General features: G+C 36.3%; 1 protein-coding gene and 1 long non-coding RNA gene across 2 annotated transcripts in view; one reads left to right on the forward strand and one right to left on the reverse strand.

Moving 5' to 3' along the window:
- The window catches only part of LOC128242880 (Golgi apparatus protein 1-like), a 41,230-nt gene extending 26,668 nt beyond the window's left edge, over positions 1 to 14,562 (forward strand). Inside the window, 9 exon segments of the mRNA XM_052960274.1 lie at positions 569 to 640; positions 1,485 to 1,547; positions 1,970 to 2,093; positions 3,013 to 3,155; positions 4,223 to 4,324; positions 4,630 to 4,782; positions 6,170 to 6,290; positions 7,643 to 7,749; positions 8,745 to 14,562. Coding sequence (XP_052816234.1) covers positions 569 to 640; positions 1,485 to 1,547; positions 1,970 to 2,093; positions 3,013 to 3,155; positions 4,223 to 4,324; positions 4,630 to 4,782; positions 6,170 to 6,290; positions 7,643 to 7,749; positions 8,745 to 8,912 — 1,053 coding nt within the window. The 3' untranslated portion in view covers positions 8,913 to 14,562.
- A 5,044-nt stretch (positions 14,563 to 19,606) lies between these two features.
- The window catches only part of LOC128244604 (uncharacterized), a 55,992-nt gene continuing 54,817 nt past the window's right edge, over positions 19,607 to 20,781 (reverse strand). Inside the window, exon 3 of the long non-coding RNA XR_008262956.1 lies at positions 19,607 to 20,692. This is a non-coding gene — a long non-coding RNA (uncharacterized LOC128244604). The remainder of the gene's footprint in view (positions 20,693 to 20,781) is intronic.

Raw genomic sequence — 20,781 nt, forward strand, 5'->3', positions numbered from 1 at the left:
ATGTGTCCCAGCCCTGTGTCGGCTGATGTTTGATTTGCATCTGAAAGCTGGTTAAAATTTCAAAACAGAAAAAAACCATTAAAAATGATCAAGTAGTTATTTTTATGGTTTGAAACAGTAAAAGAAAAAAAACACACTGATAATTTGCAATAAACCATCTTAAAGCATTTAATAACTCTTCTTCAAAACAATTTATTCTGCAAGGATAGCTGGAATTGAACTGGGTTTCACAGATCACTTCATATTTTAAAACAGCTATATAGACCACTGGCCTGTGGAGAAAATGGACAATACAGGGTTATTGAAGAGCATTAATTAGAACATGCAATTTAATTGGAAAAAGAATTGTCTCCCCTGCCTCAAACAAGATTTTGTCAGTCAATTTTTCTGTGGTATTCATCACGGAGTGTAAAGGTAGAACGCACTGTGGTTGCTGACAATGCATCAAAAGAGAATTTTCATCCTTTTTTGCACCATGCTCTTCTGGTTAACAACTTCTTGTTTCCCTGTTTCATCTATCTTTTTGGAAAAAATATATATTTTTAACAATTGTATTGTCTTATTTCAGGTGACTGAATGTCTTAGGGACCATAAAAGAAAGCTGTCAGATGGGTGTCATAAAATGCTGTTCAAAAGAGAAGTAAAAACAACCTTGTAGAATGTACTTTTATTCTAAAAGCACAGGGATATAAAATGTCCACGGATTTGCCAAATTCCCACGGATGTGGTTGCTGCAGGGACAAAAAAAGCAGCAAAGCCCTCTTCTTAAACACCTGTTATGCTTCTGCTGCAGGCTTATTCGTCCAATTTGAGGCCTTAAGCGTCTTCGAAAGCCCTTTTGGAAATGGTTTCAGTCGTTCAGCAGCCAAGTCAATCACATCCCTGAAACAGATTGAAACAGATTTCATTATTTACTTAATGATTTTTTCTGGAATCAAACCTCCGGAAACTACACATACCTGTATGCCCCTGTTCCTGACATTTTACTCGGGAACAATTAAAAGTCCTAACATAGTGCAAAGTATTAAAAAAGGAAGGAGGATAATAAAATACAAAATGGAAGATTTAGAAATAGAATCTGGCTCTGAATCATTGTCTGAAATTTTTTCGTTTAGAAAAACAATGCATAAAACATTCTTATGAAAGTTTTACCCATAACTCTTACCTAAAGAAAGTTATTTCCAACATGAACAAGGTCAGAATCTGGAACTCTCTGATACCACTTTCACTGTATACGTGGCTTATGGGTTAACTACTTTAAAAATAAGTACTCTATTGATCTCAATATAGAGGTTAGTTCATAATGGCCAAAAACCTTCAGAAATATTCGAAATTGCCACATAAATGTAAATACCGTATGCCAGTCGGGGTAGAAAACTTATCATGAATAGCCTTCCTATTGCAAAACTGGTTTACTATGCAGCTTAGTGTGATATAAAAAGGACATGAAACACAATTGAGACCTGAATGTTGTTTGTTTTCAGATTGATGAAGCCGTACAGGGCGCAGACTTCAAACTGTTCCAGCAGTGCAAATCAATGATTAAGGTGAGAATTCCATAATTGTGTGCAGAACACCTAACTTAATGTCATTTATACATACACTACTAAGATATGATGTTACATCTACACACTTCATATTTGTGACAGTTGAGAATCAAATGATCTTGAGAAGATGATGCATTAACATGTACAGTTGAAACTCATTATGTCGACTTTATCGGGACCTAGGGGAAAAGTCAAGATAACCAACATTTGACACATCCAAATGTAAAAATAAATATCACCAATCCCAACACATTTGGATTTGATTTATGTGCGACATCCGACTTCTGCATTTGAACTGTCTTGTTTCTGGAGAAATAACCATGTGTGATATGTTGAAGCGTTTTTTTTTTTACTATCTAACTAAAGTAAATATTGGTATCAATGTACATGTATCTAATTACGATGTATATTTACATTGGCAGAAGTACTGCAGTCACAAGGAACCGTCCGATGTCCTCAGATGCCTCCGGAACCATGTGGAAGAGGTCGGATTCGACTCCAGTTGTAAACAGATTGTGGAGAGACGAGCCATGGAAAGTACTAAAGGTAACACTATTTTTTGGAAAGAAAAATGCTTCTTTTAAGGGGCACATTTTTATTTTTTAATTTTATACATTTTTACATTTAATAATTTGATTTGATGATTGAACAAAAACAAAACATGATTAGTGTAGTGATAAAAAATTACTAGCAATATTTTTTTATCTTTTTTGTGTCGCCTGACTAGGCGACAAATAAGGGTTACTTTTGTCGGTCGTGGCGGCGGTCGCGTCTCGTTTTTACTTGACAGGAGCATATCTCGAAAACTATTAGTGGTATCAACTTGAAATTTCATATGTAGATAGATTTCATTGAGGGCAAGTGCAGTGCACAAGAACCGTAACTGTTGCTTCCATATGTTTAGAGTTGTTGCCCTTTGTTAATTTTCGTTGTTTATTTTTGTCTGGTAACTGTTACCTTCAGTTCAAATGCCACCTACACTTGAAAGTTAAATGGCAACATCATTGGCTATAAATGAATAAAATGCCAATCTAACAGCTATAATGTTGACAGTTAATATATCATCAGGGGACACATCCAACTCGCAGAGTTCTAGTAAACTTGGGAAATTGAGGCAGATGATTTGTGCACAGATAAAAAATATTTGTATCAACCTTCATTGTTCCCCTTTAAATGATCAGTTTTACAGTTGTTTAAGCTTTTTGGCTTATAGCCTCGTTGTCAGCATCAGTGTCAGCATCATTTGTAATACAAAAACTCTAACCTTGGTTATAAGTTGAAAACTGTTGTAGCTAGGTACACATCAAATGTTTCCAGAGAGAATATGCGCATGTGTAGCAAGGCCCAGAACTCTGGTTTTAATAATTATCGAGTTCTGTCCCTTGTTTGTCTGAAAAATTAGGAAGGCATTTTGGTTTGCTACGTCACACTTTTGTTTAAGTTCAACCCATCTTTTATTTTTCAGATTACAGGATAAACCCCTCTCTGGCTAAATCATGCAAAATGGACATCAGAAAATTCTGCAGTGATGTTATAAAAGAAAATTCTAATGATAAAGAAATGGAGGGAAAGGTCATCAATTGTTTGAGAAGAAAATACACAACAGGGGTATGTGATGGTCAAGTATTCATTGCTAGGATTTCTTTTTGTAAATTTTAATATGAGCTGGCGAGAAACATTTGACATGCTTTTTGACACAAATGTAATTAATAAATGCTTTTTTTAGTGGTATTTGCTCAGAATTTTCCTGAAGTAGGAATTGTTTGCCATTGATAATAGATTGAATAGATTAATGAAAGGTGGATTAATTAAAAGATTAAAACTGTATTAAGCTTCGTCCAATGAGATAACATGAATTGAAGAAAAAACTTCAATATTGAGAAAAGGGGGAGAGTATAAGTATCTATCATGTGTTTCCGATACGGATAGAAAAATCCGACCCGAGGGCACGCGCTTATGCCGGTAACGAGGCTTGCCGAGTTACCAGTCCCGCAGCGTGCCTGAGGGTCAGATTTTTAGATCCGGACCGAAAAAAACATGATTGATATGTTTTCTTGCATACCTAAAATTATAAATTTGTTGAAAAATTGACGTAGAAAACTGTACACAACGTCGCACATGCTTTTTGGTGAAATGTACAAAAGCGCGTGCGACGTTGTGTACTGACGTCATAAAGCCCCGTAATTTTAAATCACTATCCAACGTCAAATAGTTCCTTTAAAAATCACGCTTTTACGATTATTTATTTTCTATTTTTATTAAAAGTATTGTAAACTTATATTTTTGATTTCTCTTTATTGAAATTGCATAATATACTTTTCATAAACCATACAATAAAAGAAATAAGAAGTGGCGCGTTGTTGCGTGTGACTCATCTTACATGGGGGGTGTAAGATGAGTTTTTCCAGCACCGGTCACATGACCGGAAACACACGTCTGGTAAGAAATGTTTAGTGGTAATGTCTACCTGGAATTTAAACCTCACCAAAGAAGCTGGTGGTCGAACCCCACATGGCAGAGAGTGATGTAGTCAAATAGTTGTCTGCCTGAAAATGTGACTTAATATACCTAAAAAATGTGCCTTAAATTACGGAAAATGCACCAAAATAATTACAGAAAATGCTTACTAGATATCTCAATCCAAGGATCCCAATAGTTATCATAATCAATTTCAGGAGCTTACAAAGGCATGCGTGGCTGAAATCCGTCCATTGATTAAAGAAGTTCATCAGGATATAAACATGGACCCTGTGTTACTGGAGGCCTGTCAAAAACAGGTTTGTATCTCTTGTTGTTGTTTTTTAATGTTTACAGTAACTTTCATTCACCAACATTTTACATTTTGATAAGCAAGACTAAATTTACATGTCACTTAAAAAAATAAAAAGAGCCCATCTTTTTTTAAATTTGGATTGTGGGCAACCCCAGCAAACAATTAATTAATTAATTACAAGGCTTTGGAGGGTGTTAGCTAATTTGGACCAACTGAAGTTTTGACACTGTATCAGACAATGTCCTGCAATATTTTTGCACCTAAATCAGAAAGAGATATTTTCTACATGTCATGTTTTTTTTCCCCTAGATCCAGAGTTTCTGTAGTGATGCGCTGGGTGACCACGACAAGAATACGGAGGTCCTGCGCTTCCAGCCAAAAGATGAGGAATCCAAGGTCAAGACCTGCCTTGAGGAGAAGCTCACCGAGGGAAAAATAGATAAACAATCTGATTGTGCTCATGTGAGTTGATTTTACCTCTTTTGAGGTAGTGAATGGTAGTGGAAGGTAGCGGGCAGTAGTTAGAAGTAGTGAGAGAGGTAAGTGAGTGGAAGTGTGTGGTAGTGAGAGTAGTGATATGAAAGAGAAGGAAGCAGGTGGTAGTGACAGATAGTGAGAGAGGTAGTGAATGGTAGTGAGAGGTAGTGGAAGGTAGCAGTTGGTAGTGAGAGGTAGCGGGTTGTAGTGAGAAGTAGTTGAAGGTAGTGGCTGGTAGTGAGAGGTAGTGGAAGGTAGCTGGTGGTAGTGAGAAGTAGCGGCTGGAAGTGAGAGGTATAAGAAGGTAGCCAGTGGTAGTGAGAGGTAGTAGAAGGTAGGGGATGGTATTGAGAGTAAGTGGAAGGTAGCGGGTGGTAGTGAGAAGTTCAGGAAGGTAGTGGCTGGTAGTGAGAGGTAGTGGAAGGTAGCAGTTGGTAGTGAGAGGTAGCGGGTTGTAGTGAGAAGTAGTTGAAGGTAGCGGGTGGTAGTGAGAGGTAGTGGAAGGAAGCTGGTGGTAGTGAGAAGTAGCGGGTGGAAGTGAGAGGTATAAGAAGGTAGCCAGTGGTAGTGAGAGGTAGTAGAAAGTAGGGGATGGTATTGAGAGTAAGTGGAAGGTAGCGGGTGGTAGTGAGAAGTTCAGGAAGGTAGTGGCTGGTAGTGAAAGGTAGTGGAAGGTAGCAGTTGGTAGTGAGAGGTAGCGGGTTGTAGTGAAAAGTAGTTGAAGGTAGCGGGTGGTAGTGAGAGGTAGTGGAAGGAAGCTGGTGGTAGTGAGAAGTAGCGGCTGGAAGTGAGAGGTATAAGAAGGTAGCCAGTGGTAGTGAGAGGTAGTAGAAGGTAGGGGATGGTATTGAGAGTAAGTGGAAGGTAGCGGGTGGTAGTGAGAAGTACAGGAAGGTAGTGGCTGGTAGTGAGAGGTAGTGGAAGGTAGTGGCTTGTAGTGCGAGGTAGTGGTAGGTAGCGGGTGGTAGTGAGGGGTAATGAGGTTAAGTGAGTGTAGTGAGAGGTATTGAGTGTAGTGAGTGGAAGTAAGGTTTTTTATGGGATTTATCTGTCAAGTTTAATCCTAATAGTTGTTAACCTTTATGCAACAACTATTATGGGGATGAAATCCACCACTCCTATCTCTGCAGGTGGATACTTTTCAAGACCTAAAAAACAATTCAGTGTGTTTAAGGCAGCACTCAACAAAGGCTATTATGTTGATACGGGGTCTGAAAGTGACAGTATCATTATAGTGATTTTTCAGTTCGATGTGCTGCATTTTCACTGTTGGATATGGAAAAGGCAATTGAAAGGCATACAGTATATAACATTTTCAAAGCAATTTTCACTCAAACACATGTAACATATACCTTTTTCACTTCTATTACAGCAAATAGCACAGTGGCAAAATGAGGTAAACATTGATATTCATACTGACCCAGAACTCAACATTGCCTGTACCCCTGCTCTCACACGTTGGTGCCGCGAATACGAGTCTGGACAGGGAATGAGTAAGTCTTCAGTTGTCTTATTATTATAGTAGACATACAGCTTAAATCAGTAATTGTCATAGAGATGTTCCTGATATGTCTTAACTATAACAAACAAGGCCTTATCATATATATAGCTCCATTGCATTCAGGGTCATAACACACAAAAGGCCATATCACATATAAAGCCCTTTCACAAATAAAGCCACATCACAAAATGATGCTCTGACACATAAAGCCATATCATAAATAAGGCCCTATCACATTTAAGGTCACATCACAAATAGGGCCCTATCACATTAAAGGTCCCATCACAAATATGGCCCTATCACATTTAAGGTCCCATCACAAATAGGGCCCTATGACATTAAATGTCCCATCACAAATAAGGCCCTATCACATTTAAGGTCCCATCACAAATAAGGCCCTATTACATTTAATGTCCCATCACAAATAGGGCCCTATCACATTAAATGTCCCATCACAAATAAGGCCCTATCACATTTATGGTCCCATCACAAATAAGGCCCTATCGCGTTTAAGGTCCCATCACAAATAAGGCCCTATCGCATTTAATGTACCATCACAAATAAGGCCCTATCGCATTTAACGTCCCATCACAAATAAGGCCCTATCACATTTAACATCCCATCACAAATAAGGCCCTATCGCATTTAACGTCCCATCACAAATAAGGCCCTATCGCATTTAACGTCCCATCACAAATAAGGCCCTATCACATTTAACGTCCCATCACAAATAAGGCCCTATCGCATTTAACGTCCCATCACAAATAAGGCCCTATCGCATTTAACGTCCCATCACAAATAAGGCCCTATCGCATTTAACGTCCCATCACAAATAAGGCCCTATCGCATTTAATGTCCCATCACAAATAAGGCCCTATCACATTAAATTTACCATCACAAATAAGGCCCTATCACATTAAATGTACCATCACAAATAAGGCCCTATCGCATTTAATGTACCATCACAAATAAGGCCCTATCACATATAATGTCCCATCACAAATAAGGCCCTATCGCATCTAATGTACCATCACAAATAAGGCCCTATCACATTTAATGTACATAAGGCCCTATCGCATTTAATGTACCATCACAAATAAGGCCCTATCACATTTAATGTACCATCACAAATAAGGCCCTATCGCATTAATGCAATTGTTTGTGTACAGTTATCATGTGACTAGTAAAGTTTCCAATCGTTATAAATATTAATATAAGGGTGGTTCAATGTAATGTCAATTATTTTAAATGAATGAAATATAAAATTAATTTTGTATTGATAGCAAACTATCCTGAAGATGATTTAATTCATTATGATTACAATGCTGTCTTGTGCACTTTCAGAGATGTCGTGTCTTTTACAAGTTCTTGAGGACTATCCGGATAAAATGGATTTGAAGTGCCGTAATCTTCTGGAGAAAAGGAGAACATTATGGGAGTTTGCCGCTCAGGTTAGTATAGGGTTTATGTTAAAAAATGTACATCTCTATGCACTGTAATGCCAACAGCACCTGCAGCAACAACAACAACAACATTTGTACAAGTGTACTGTTGTGATCATAGTATCTCTGTCTCTATGTATTTAAATGAAAAAGGGAATTTTAATAATTATTAACAATAGATCTCAGATTTGAACTTTCGATGGTGTTTTATAAATGCGCCAAACATTTCACACAAAATATTTGATGTCTGACTGTATAAAATGTAAGAGTATCATGGCAGTTTCATTATTGTTCTAAGATTATCTTGACAGTTTCACGAGTACCTTGACAGTGTTGTTATTGTTTCACAAGTATCTGGAAAGTGTTGTTATTGTTTCACAAGTACCTTGACAGTGCCGTTATTGTTTCACAATTACCTTGACATTGCTGTTATTGTTTCACAAGTACCTTGACAGTGCCGTTATTGTTTCACAAGTACCTTGACATTGCCGTTATTGTTTCACAAGTACCTTGACAGTGCTGTTATTGTTTCACGAGTACCTTGACAGTGCCATTATTGTTTCATGAGTACCTTGACAGTGTTGTTATTGTTTCACGAGTATCTTAACAGTGCTGTTATTGTTTCACGAGTACCTTGACAGTGCAGTTATTGTTTCACGAGTACCTTGGCAGTGCTGTTATTGTTTCATGAGTACCTTGGCAGTGTTGTTATTGTTTCAAGAGTACCTTGGCAGTGCTGTTATTGTTTCATGAGTACCTTGGCAGTGCTGTTATTGTTTCATGAGTACCTTGACAGTGTTGTTATTGTTTCACAAGTACATAAACAGTGTAGTTATTGATTTATGAATATCTCGACAGTGTCGTCATTGTTTCACAAGTACCTTGACAGTGTTGTTATTGTTTCACAAGTACATAAACAGTGTAGTTATTGATTTATGAATATCTCGACAGTGTCGTCATTGTTTCACAAGTACCTTGACAGTGTTGTTATTGCTTTACTTCAGATTGCCCCAATAGAGACAATAGAGGATCTCCATGGACAGATCATGCAGTCTCCAGCACGCAACTATATCTACGGTGTTTTAATGACCATTATTGGTGTGATATTTATTGTCGGCATTACTTGTGGCCGAGTGACTAAACGTGTTTCAGCAGCACAGAAAAACAAATAACGCTCATATGTCTTTGAACAAATGTATCCGTGAAAGGTGGTTTGATTGTTTTGGGAGGCGGTAAAACTTAATGAAATCTTGTTGTTTGAGGGGATTAAAACTTCACAAGACTTTGTTGATAACTTTCATTTGAATATTTTTCTAAATTGAGAAGAAACTTTTCCTATTCTTTTAGTTACAATAGTAAATGTTACTTCCTAGAAGGAATATATACGTAAGATGTAACATCATCAATGTATACATGATGGCGAACTGAAATAAAAGATGTATTTTTGTAGTGTATTTGAAATGTATTTTTTAAATAGTGAGAGTAATACTGAAAATAACATAGTTTTTGCATAATATTGAAACAGATTTACAAAAAAAAGTGTTTTTTATTATTTTATTTGTAAAGCAGTTTTGTTATAATGTTAATGTGAAAAACTACAGAAAATATTAGCTTAAAATATAATTGTTATACTCAATATTAATGTAATGCAGCATTAAAGTATGTTTTTTTTCAAGAAATGTTTATTTTTTATACCTAACTAATATAGTACCTAAGCCTAAATTTACTAATTTCTTGAGTCTTGGTTTAAGACTCTACACACACAGCTTGCCATCTTTATTTCCATGTAAAATTGCTATTTAAAAAAAGAAAGATGTTTAAAATAAGATATTTTACAATTTTTTTACAATTTTTGCCAACCTTAATTTTTTGAAGATTTCGTTTAAAGTTTGCTTGAGTCTGAGTTAAATAATGTTATTTAAGAATTGGAATATATATGATTTCGGAAGCAGATGTGAACAAAATTATAGGGCCAGTTATTTTAGATATAGATAAGAATGTCTTTTAACTCAGACTTAGATATGGCCCAGTTGGTGGGCCAAGTTGGTATAATTATTAAAAAAGCAACTTTCAAAAAGCATTATTTGTAAATGATTTTGTTATTGTGTATATCGCTTTTTCAAAAAGTGTTATTTGATAGAATGTATGCTGGTAATGATTGGGAATCATAATTTGTATGTGTAAAAAAAATGATTGTTTATGATAACATTTCTTGTCTATTTTTGTTTATTCATATTTTCTCTTTCATAAGAAGAACATTCCTATAGATGTAGCGAAAACGTGTTAAAGCTGCACTCTCACAGATATACCGTTTTTACAACTTTTTTTATTTTTGTCTTGGAAAGAGCAAATTTTTGCATAAATATCTGCAAACCAATGATAAAAGATTGCTGACAAAAGATCAGACTGCAGATTTTCATATTTCTGTTCGAAAATTAATGTTTTATGGCTTAAACCGTTACTAACGGTTTAAGAAAATTGCATAAAACATCAATTTTTGAACTCAAATATAAAAAGCTGCGATCTAATTTTTTGTCAGCAGTCTTATATAACTGGTTTTCATACATTTTTGCCAAAATTGACTCATTCCAAGACAAAAAATAAAAAAAAGTTGTTGAAACGTTCAATCTGTGAGAGTGCAGCTTTATTACCCATCAACATGTTTGAATTTACAATTATGATGCTGTTAGTGCTTCACCGGCATTGTCTCTATATCAGATAAAAGTGATTAATACTGATTGAAAATCATGATGTTATGTATAGCTTTAATTACCAAACCTTCTATGTTTTTTCTTCCTATAGCACTATGCAGTATCCCGTATCCCCTAGTCAGCTCATTCTGAAATAACCAGACCTAGTGCATTTTGTTATATTAATACAAAAATTACTTTTCTCATCGGCAGAAACAGATGTGGTTTTTCTAGTTTTTTTTTGTTAAAAATGATATAGCTTTTTTGGGTCTTGAATTAAAACGTAATTTAAAGTTAGTTTAAATAGCCTTTCCATTTGAACTAAAACATCGTCTGTCTCATTAAACAATTTAAGTTATATTATCACAACTGTCCTGTTTTAGTGAAGCAATAGATGCTGTTGATGCATACATTAAGTTTATAGGATTTCATTTGGCTTCCTAACATTAAAATGTATGTATAGATGGTTTTCAAACATTATATACTCCATATGATTATGCATTCAGTTTACATGAATCTCAGAAAGAAGTGTTGCATTATTTTATTACATGCTTTTCCATGGTTTATTGACAATAATAATTTGATACAGAGAGTTTATAGAAACATGATTTCACTGTTTCCCTCAATTTTACTAATTACCAGGTTTCACTAAACTTGGAACTTGAATCAGATACACAGCTGGGAAGAAAATATTGATGAAGTAATTTCTGGCATGATGTCAATGACAATTTGTTTAAGTGAAGGTAGATTTTCCCATGTTATCAATACATGTATGAATTGAATTTGATGAATTAGAAGGATGAAATAAATAGAGATTGATTAGTTCAGTGTAAGAATGCAATATATTTTCATTGTGAACATGAGTAATAAATATTTTCACTGTGGTAGAGATGCCCATACGTTACAAGGTTTAGTTCTCTCTCGGTGATCTATGTTGCTGCCATACACTGAAACTAGCAATTATCCCCATCCAAGTATGTCATAAAGAAGACAACGGAGGTGTCATACTGTGTTTATAACTTTTGTTAATGTTTATTCAAACATGTATTTTTTTTGCTGTTAAAGAATTGTTTTGTATTGATTTACCTGTGAAATATTTTTGTTATGTCATTTGCTTAGGAAAATAACCCTACACATGTTGAAACATATTTGTAGAATAAAAATCGAGGGTGTTTTGTTCTCTTTATCTTGTTAAAAAATGATTGTGTAAGTATAAGGTATAAGTTCTTACTCTATCACATTTCTATACACTAAGTTACTTAGGTCTTAATGTGACAATATCACAATTTTGTAAAAACAAGGGAGAAAGAAACTGTGATTAATTATATTGGTGCAAACGTTATAATTGAATTATTACTGATATTTCAGAATAAAAACAGTGCTGTAAAATGTTTTGATATAGTTCAAACATAAAGGAATATTGTTGAGCTATTCATGATCAATACTCATGATTATTTAACAAATGATGCAAATAAATCATCCAGAAAATGTTGCTTCATTGTAAACTCATTTAACATTTGTATCAGCAAAGTGAGTTTATTTATAATATATCCTATTTTATGTGTCTCTATTGCTTGAATCATCTGCCGGGGCTAAATATCAGTTGACAAATGAGTCGTGTCTGTGATGGGGATTTTTATGCCCCCGAAGGTGGGCATATTAAATCGCACCGTCCGTCCGTCCGTCCGGCTCTGCAACTTTCCCTTGTATGGACAGATTTTAGAATAACTTGACACATGTGTTCCACATACCAAGGCAACGTGTGGCGTGCAAGACTTGTGTCCCTACCTCAAAGGTCAAGGTCACACTTAGTGTTTATTCACAATGGAGTGCTGCATATAAGGACATAGAGTATAGGTTGTCGTGTCCCGGCTGTAACTTTCCCTTGTATGGACAGATTTTAAAATCACTTGCCACATGTGTTCCACATACCAAGACGACATGTCGCCTGCAAGACCCGTGTCCCTACTTCAAAGGTCAAGGTCACACTTAGTCTTTATTCACAATGGAGTGCTGCATATAAGGACATAGAGTATAGGTTGTCGTGTCCGGGCTGTAACCTTCTCTTGTATGGACAGATTTTAAAATAACTTGCCACATGTGTTCCACATACCAAGACAACGTGTCGCGTGCAAGACCCGTGTCCCTACCTCAAAGGTCAAGGTCACACTTGGTGTTTATTTACAATGGAGTGCTGCATATAAGGACATAGAGGATAGGTTGTCGTGTCAGGGCTGTTACTTTCCCTTGTATGGACAGATTTTAAAATCACTTGCTACATGTGTTCCACATACAAAGACGACGTGTCGTGTGCAAAACCCGTGTCCCTACCTCTAAGGTGAAAGATACACTAAGTGTTTATTCACAAGGGAATTCTGAATATAAGGACATAACAGTGTAGGTTGTCAAGTATGGGTGGTATTTTTTTATGTTCAGAGGCAATTTAAAATAACTTGCCATATGTATTTGAAACGTAAAGGCAAGATCAACTTTTCATGTACTGACCTTGTTCGTAGGTCAATGTCACATTCGGGGGCATTCGTCACATACTGTGACAGCTCTTGTTTTTCTGAAAATCAAACATGTGTCAACACAATTTTATATATATATATATATTTGCCTAATATCTTCTATATTCATAGATCTCGCATGCATACATAGTTCTACCATGCTTTCATGCATTCATAGATGTAGCAGGCCTTCATAGAGCTATCATGCATTCATAGATGTATCAGGCCTTCATAGAGCCTTCATAGAGCTATTATGCATTCATAGATGTATCAGGCCTTCATAGAGCTATCATGCATTCATAGATGTATCAGGCCTTCATAGAGCTATCATGCATTCATAGATGTATCAGGCCTTCATAGAGCTATCATGCATTCATAGATGTATCAGGCCTTCATAGAGCTATCATGCATTCATAGATGTATCAGGCCTTCATAGAGCTATCATGCATTCATAGATGTATCAGGCCTTCATAGAGCTATCATGCATTCATAGATGTATCAGGCCTTCATAGAGCTATCATGCATTCATAGATGTATCAGGCCTTCATAGAGCTATCATGCATTCATAGATGTATCAGGCCTTCATAGAGCTATCATGCATTCATAGATGTATCAGGCCTTCATAGAGCTATCATGCATTCATAGATGTATCAGGCCTTCATAGAGCTATCATGCATTCATAGATGTATCAGGCCTTCATAGAGCTATCATGCATTCATAGATGTATCAGACCTTCATAGAGCTTTCATGCATTCTTAGATCTACGAAGTGCCTACAACTAACTATTGACATTTTATTGAGTCATTTGATATTAATTTACGCAGGAGGACATCATTTACCTGTGATTGGGTCATTTGCCGATAATCAAATCTGTGTCAACCCCAAAAACAGTAATACCTTCTTGCCTAATATCTTGTATGTTCTTATATCTATCATGCATTTATGGTTCTATCATGCGTTGAGGTTCCATCATGTGTTCTTATATCTATCATGCATTCATGGTTCTAACATGCGTTGAGGTTCCATCATGTGTTCTCGTAACTATCATGCATTCATGGTTCTAACATGCGTTGAGGTTCCATCATGTGTTCTCGTAACTATCATGCATTCATTGTTCTAACATGCGTTGAGGTTCCATCATGTGTTCTCGTAACTATCATGCATTCATGGTTCTAACATACGTTGAGGTTACATCATGCGTTCATATATTGATCATGCGTTCATGGTTCTATCATTCATTCATAGTTCTATCATGCGTTCATAGTAATATCATGCATATGTTGCCTGCTTACCATGGAATATGGACATTTATGTACCATTGTAAATGACATGTTTTGTATAGTACAGCATTAACATCTTCTAAATCATTCTTCTATTAACATATACTAAATCATTCTTTCTCTAAATCAAAAATGCACACTTTGTCACAGAAAACAGATTGAAAAAAAAAACCCACACAATAAATAGCAAACTCCTTACAATTTCAGAAAGAACTTGACAACCAACTTGTATGTATAATTGATACATGGGTGACCAAAAGTGCTTGTTCTTTCCTGATTGTACTGTTAAATTGTTAACTCGTACTGTGATGCATTGGTTGATTAAATAGGTCTATAACACTGCGTTCTATTGTTTGTTTTGTATCAGGGGTTCAAAATTTCAGGATAAACTTTAGACTATTGTACATTTGAGATTACTTTTTGCTCGGACATGTACATCGAACACAGTTAAAAGTACCTTCACATGAATATAAACAACTTGGAAACTATTTTAAAGGGGTGTAAGTCCCTTTATCATGCTTTAGGAATGGGCCCCTTATCCGTAAACAAACCCGTTTTAAAACCCCTGTCTGTATGTATTGTATTATCATAATCATTAAAGTGACACTCTTATTCAAAATCATTACATACACATGTAAAACAAACATAATTTTTGAGTGATAAACCTTTAACTTCTTACTAAATAATGCATTTATTGAATCTTTTAATAACTATTAACAATAATATAACCGTGTATTAAATAGCGGAAAACCACAAAAATATTGAATGATTGGTGAATGCTAAAAGATTTACTGCGATATGCTATGGTTTTTAAAGGTAGCAATACTGTGTTTTCTGCACATTTCTTTTGTATTTAACTCGTTATCATTCATAAGCATAACTGTTTTCGACATCTGTCCATCCTTTTTGGTATATTAAAACAATTGTATTAAATGTGTTCAATCTTATTTGGGAGTAATAGTGCATCTATAAATAAAGTTCATGTTAACAGTCAAACTCACATTGATACGCTCGCTGTTATTGTTACCTCTCATTTAATAGCTGTTTGAACGGAACGCCTTGTTGTCATACCGATGATAGCATTGGCGGAATCGTGCAAAGACTAATCCATGAATGCCATATAAAAGTATATAAGCTACCAGATTTATCCTGCTGGTAGTCATATGGTTGCCTCAAATATTAAGCCATGCATGTCTTTACATTGATTAACTGCGAATGGCTCAAAAATAGTTATGGTTCCTTATATAGTAAAAGCCTACTTGGAGATCTGTGGGGATTATAGAGCTAATATTAGCATGCAATAGAGTTCCGACCTAAATCCAAAACCGATGCGTCGCTCTCGGGCGATGCTTCTTATGGTGACTCTACAACTTTGTGCCCATCGCAAGACCGTTAAATTCAGGAGGAGCACCACGAAGAAAAGCAGCATGCACGCAAATAACACAGACTCGACACGGGGAAGTAGTGATTAAAAAAAACCCATTCCTTTCGAGGACCACGTAATTGGAATGGGAACATTTAAATCCTTGCACTAGATCTATTGAAGGGCAAGCCTGGTCCGCTGTTGTTCCAGCTTCAATAGCGTACAGTCTAAAAGATCGTAAATCTCGGGCATAGGCTTGTGGTCCGCCTCGTGGCACTGACTGCTCGCAATGATATTTCGAAATGAGAAAGAATGCCAATAATTAATAAAAAAAATAAACGGCATCACACTGGTTTATCCTTTTGTATTTGCCAATCTGGTATCGTTTCATAACCATCACAAGGCTTCGGGGTAAATCAGAAAGACAATTAATGATATTTAATATAATTTTTGCACACCGAATAGACATTACGTTGAAATCGAGCGTGCTGGAAAACCGTATGTTTAAATGTCTGTTTTCTAGCTTTTTGACATCATCCAACTACATTCGACAGGATAAATAACAATGTTATAAAAATATGATTTCAACATTTAGTGAAACACTTATGTTGAATTTAAAAACTTTTCTTAGATCTGTTTCCTGACTGTGACAGAAACGAGTTCGACAATGTCGGTGTTCGCCAATGTCGGTGTTCGCAGTGTTCGCAAATGTCGGTGTTCGCCAATGTCGGTGTTCGCCAATGTCGGTGTTCGCAAATGTCGGTGTTCGCCAATGTCGGTGTTCGCAAATGTCGGTGTTTGCCAATGTCGGTGTTCGACAATGTCGGTGTTCGCCAATGTCGGTGTTCGCCAATGTCGGTGTTCGTCAATGTCGGTGTTCGCCAATGTCGGTGTTTGCCAATGTCGGTGTTCGACAATGTCGGTATTCGCCGATAAAATATCTTGATATAGATGATATGAACATGAAATCTACAATGTTGTACACATGTGACCAGTGACACAGCACGCCTTTACGCAGAAAGGGTTATATTTATGAATTAATATTAAATAGGATTCGACGTATGCCCCTAGATTGACTTGGTAAAACGGACGAGAGTTTGCATTTTAAGTTGGATGCTGTATTTAGCTCTTTATGTTCTGCTTATAAGCTGAGTTTATTGTCAGAATCTTTGTACATCGCATATCAAAATAATTCATATCTTAGTATTGTTGCAAGGCATCAAATACGCCGCAGAATATGTTGTAGGCTAATTAAGCTGCTGCTGATATTTGATCGTCTCACAACTTAGTTTGAATTCCATCAACCGTCAAAGGTATCCGTCTGCCATATACCCAGTGTGTGTATACCACGTGATAAATTACGTCATATATGCTACGTCGGAAGGCAAAACATTGCTTAAAATGAAGACTTAAATCAAAGATAACTTTTCATTTCACAAAACCTTTTTAAATTAAACAAAGGGCAATATATACCGCTTAAAGAGCCCCGCATTTGTTTTATTTCCGAAATTTGATGAGGCCATTAGTTTCCAAAATAATGTTTTGACAGAGCTCCGTCAGACGGCCGTATTGTGAAAAGGTTTGTCGAAGTGTTTTAAGAAACTAAACTCGCAATCAATTTCTGGTAAAAGACTGAAGGTAGGGCTCCGTAAGCGACGTAGACTGCGCTACGTTTCATTTAAAATGGTGAAGAAATAGTGAAGATATCTTTGTTTAAAGTATTTTTTCAAATCAAAATATCTCCTTCCGACGTAGCAATTATGACGCAATTTATCACGTGGTATAAACACACTGATACCGCTCATTACTGTATGTACGGACTCTGGACGAGTATGACCCAATCGTAACTGCTCAGGCATCTCTGTCAAGCTTGTCATATTTCGTTGCTGTTAATTAAGGGCTGTAAAACCGATTTGGAAATAAACGACAATGGTTTTCTCCGAAATTTCTTAGCAGTTATCGTATTTATGTAAGATAAGGAGTTGAAAGGTTTAAAGCTGCACTCTCACAGGTTTGCCATTTTTACAACTTTTTTATTTTTTGTCATGGAAAGAGCAAATTTTTACGTAAATATTTGCAAACCAATGATAAAAGATTGCTGACAAAAGATCAGATCGCGGACTTTCATAAATCCGTTCGAAAAGTAATGTTTACTAACCGTTACTAACCGTTACTAACGGTTTAAGAAAAATGCATAAGACATCAATTTTTGAACTTAAATATAAAGCTCTGCGATCTAATTTTTGTCAGCAGTCTTATATAACTGGTTTCCATGGATTTTCACCAAATTTGGCTAGTTCCAAGTCAAAAAATGACAAAGTTGTCAAAACGTTCAATCTGTGAGAGTGCAGCTTTAAGTGTCAATAAAAAGAAATTATGGTGATATTTTTGTACTAGCTGGTGTCTTTTAAACTTTGTGGCCATGTATTCCTACGATACTATGGCGGCAGGCGTGGTGGTCAAAATGGTTGATCTTTAAGGCTATAATTCTAAAATTATGTAGTGAAACCATTTTTCAAAACCCCAAGGCTTTTAGCAAAAACATTTTTTTTAAACTTATTTTTCCCTTATCTTTTGGTTATTTGCATGTTGTTAAACGGTTCCATTAATCCATATGTGAAAATAATGTTAAGCCAGTGTTGATACAAGTAACTGTCTGATGCTTTCTTTATTTAGTAACCCCAGCGCTTACAAAGGATTTACACAAAGTAATACTTTCGACGGCACGATATTCTAGGGACCGGCCAAAATACTTCGAGCCTCGATAATTTCGAGCCAAGCGGGATTGCTTACAGAATGCTATTTTTTTATTCGTTACAAAAAGTCTGTTTACCTCGTTTGTTACTGGCTACGCTATCTCAACAAGAGAAGAGAAGAGTATTTATTGGACATAGTTACACGTCGTAAAGTTCGTAACATGACTTATTCGATACCTAGAAAATATCATTTGATATTTTTTATTTATCCTTAAAATACATTTATGCGAAAAGAACAAACAAGCAATTTTGAACAGTGGGTAACACAAACATTGCTTATAAATTATATCAAAATGCATAGAAATTTATAGATGGATAACAATTAGAGACAGAACTTAAAGTGATGGCATGTTTATTCAAACTGTTAAACCATTTAAATTTGATAATAATTATAATATCAGTCAAGAAATTTTAATAGATTAGCGCCTTGTGCCAAGCAAACAAATCAAGATGTGAGATTCTCAACTGAACCAGCGAAAATGACATCGACCCAAGCAAACAAAACAAAGTGTGAAATTCTTACTTGGGACCGCGAAAATGTATTCGAGCGTGGAGAAATATCGACCCTCAAGATATCGAGCCATCCGATCGAATTTTATATGAACAAATAGTAAAAAAAAAATCGGTCCTTTTAATCTGATTCGAGCCAACGAGTTTCGACTGTAAAATACACAATGTATTGATGTATGTTAAAAGTACCATGAATAATGGCGGTAAATACTTTGAGGCAAATTAATGACATGCACGGCAGCCTAATCATATATTTATAAAATATGCTGAGTGGTGTAAACAATCATTAATGAATCTAACAGAGCAACTGGTACAATTGCGCACCAGTCAATTGTAACCACGCCCCCAAGGTCCGGGGAATAGCGGGGACTTTGTTTTCGGTCAAGCCAATCCCCGGTAAAATCCCCGCCCTTCGAGAAAAAACTGCTGGTAAAATCCCTAGCGAAGCCCATGCACCCCAGAGGCTTCCTATGTTAGGCCCATTCCCCGCTATTTTTTTCGCGACAACAAAACCACCGCAGTCACTGCGGGGCCACCTGGAAGGTTAACACACGACCCATTTTCCCCGGCATACTCGCGGGCCTGGAGGGAGGGTGTGGTTACAATCGATTTGTGAATTATAGAAGTTTGATCGCACATATATTTTGAAATTCAAAAAGAAATCTAAACCATGTAAACAACCATATTTGATTTATACAATGTTAAAATGAAATTATTGTCCGACGTAATGTTACAAAAATGAAATTAAACTCATCAGTTCTAATTGATGTTCTTTTAATTACTTGAAAAGTATAAACAAGGAAATATGCGTTGGCATTTTCTTATGATCGAACAAGTTCTTTTGCGTTCATGGAACAACGCTCACGTATATCGATCAAAAATGATCCAACGAGGATCGCCGATGCCACAAGTCCGACTTAACACGATTCCTCCCCGATTAATCGCCCTTAGATATAATATTCGTCGGAATCATATCCATCATCCTCTTCCACGTACAGTCCGCCTCCACCGAATAAGGCCGCTACCGCACCGAACAGGCTGGCTGGCGCGAACATACCCGCACCGTACTGGGTGGCTCCAATAACTGGCGGCTGTTTATATGCCCAAAACTCAGCAGGCTGTGCCCTGGTTCCTCCTACTGGTCTTTGCCGGACAATAACTGTTGTCCCTTTGTTTTTAGTAGTAAAACGCTTGGCGTCGATATGATGCGGATCAATTTGTATTTGGATTTGACCGTTTATTTTCCCAAGTAGCTCGAGTTCTTTCAGCACCCAAAGGCTTCTGTTGTTAACGGTGAACCAAAGCTGATCGTATCCGGGTTTATTCCAGCGACCCACTTTCATGTTTGCCAGGATTTTGTTTTTAAGAAATGTTATGTCGCCATTGTAAATTTGATCAAGTACATCACCAATATACCTATTCTGTATCGCACCCGAAAACTTGTTGCTTATACTGTCTTGTGAGAATCTTATCTCAGACGGCTTAAGGAGAACAGTAGCCATTGTGATCATGGAACTCCAGATGTTGAAGATGGAAAGCACAAACGTTTATCTATTCCATCTCTTTTATATCATTTCTAGAATGTTTTCTGAAAATATATGACTCACTATTTTAGTTGTAGTTTCGGTTCCGACAAACACGGACGTTAATCCAAGTATCTTGAATGCTCAGTGCATCTTTTAGTTGTAGTTTCGGTTCCGACAAACACGGACGTTAATCCAAGTATCTTGAATGCTCAGTGCATCTTTTAGTTGTAGTTTCGGTTCCGACAAACACGGACGTTAATCCAAGTATCTTGAATGCTCAGTGCATCTTAACTAGCGCATTGTGACTTTCTCCTCAGCTGAAATTGATGTACATGTTCAATGGTTTTATAAATGATAAAGAAACATAAATATAGCCATAGTTTTATCTTTTAATTAAACTTGATTT

This window comes from Mya arenaria, chromosome 8 (assembly GCF_026914265.1).
Source record: "Mya arenaria isolate MELC-2E11 chromosome 8, ASM2691426v1".
NCBI classification, from domain to species: Eukaryota; Metazoa; Mollusca; class Bivalvia; order Myida; family Myidae; genus Mya; species Mya arenaria.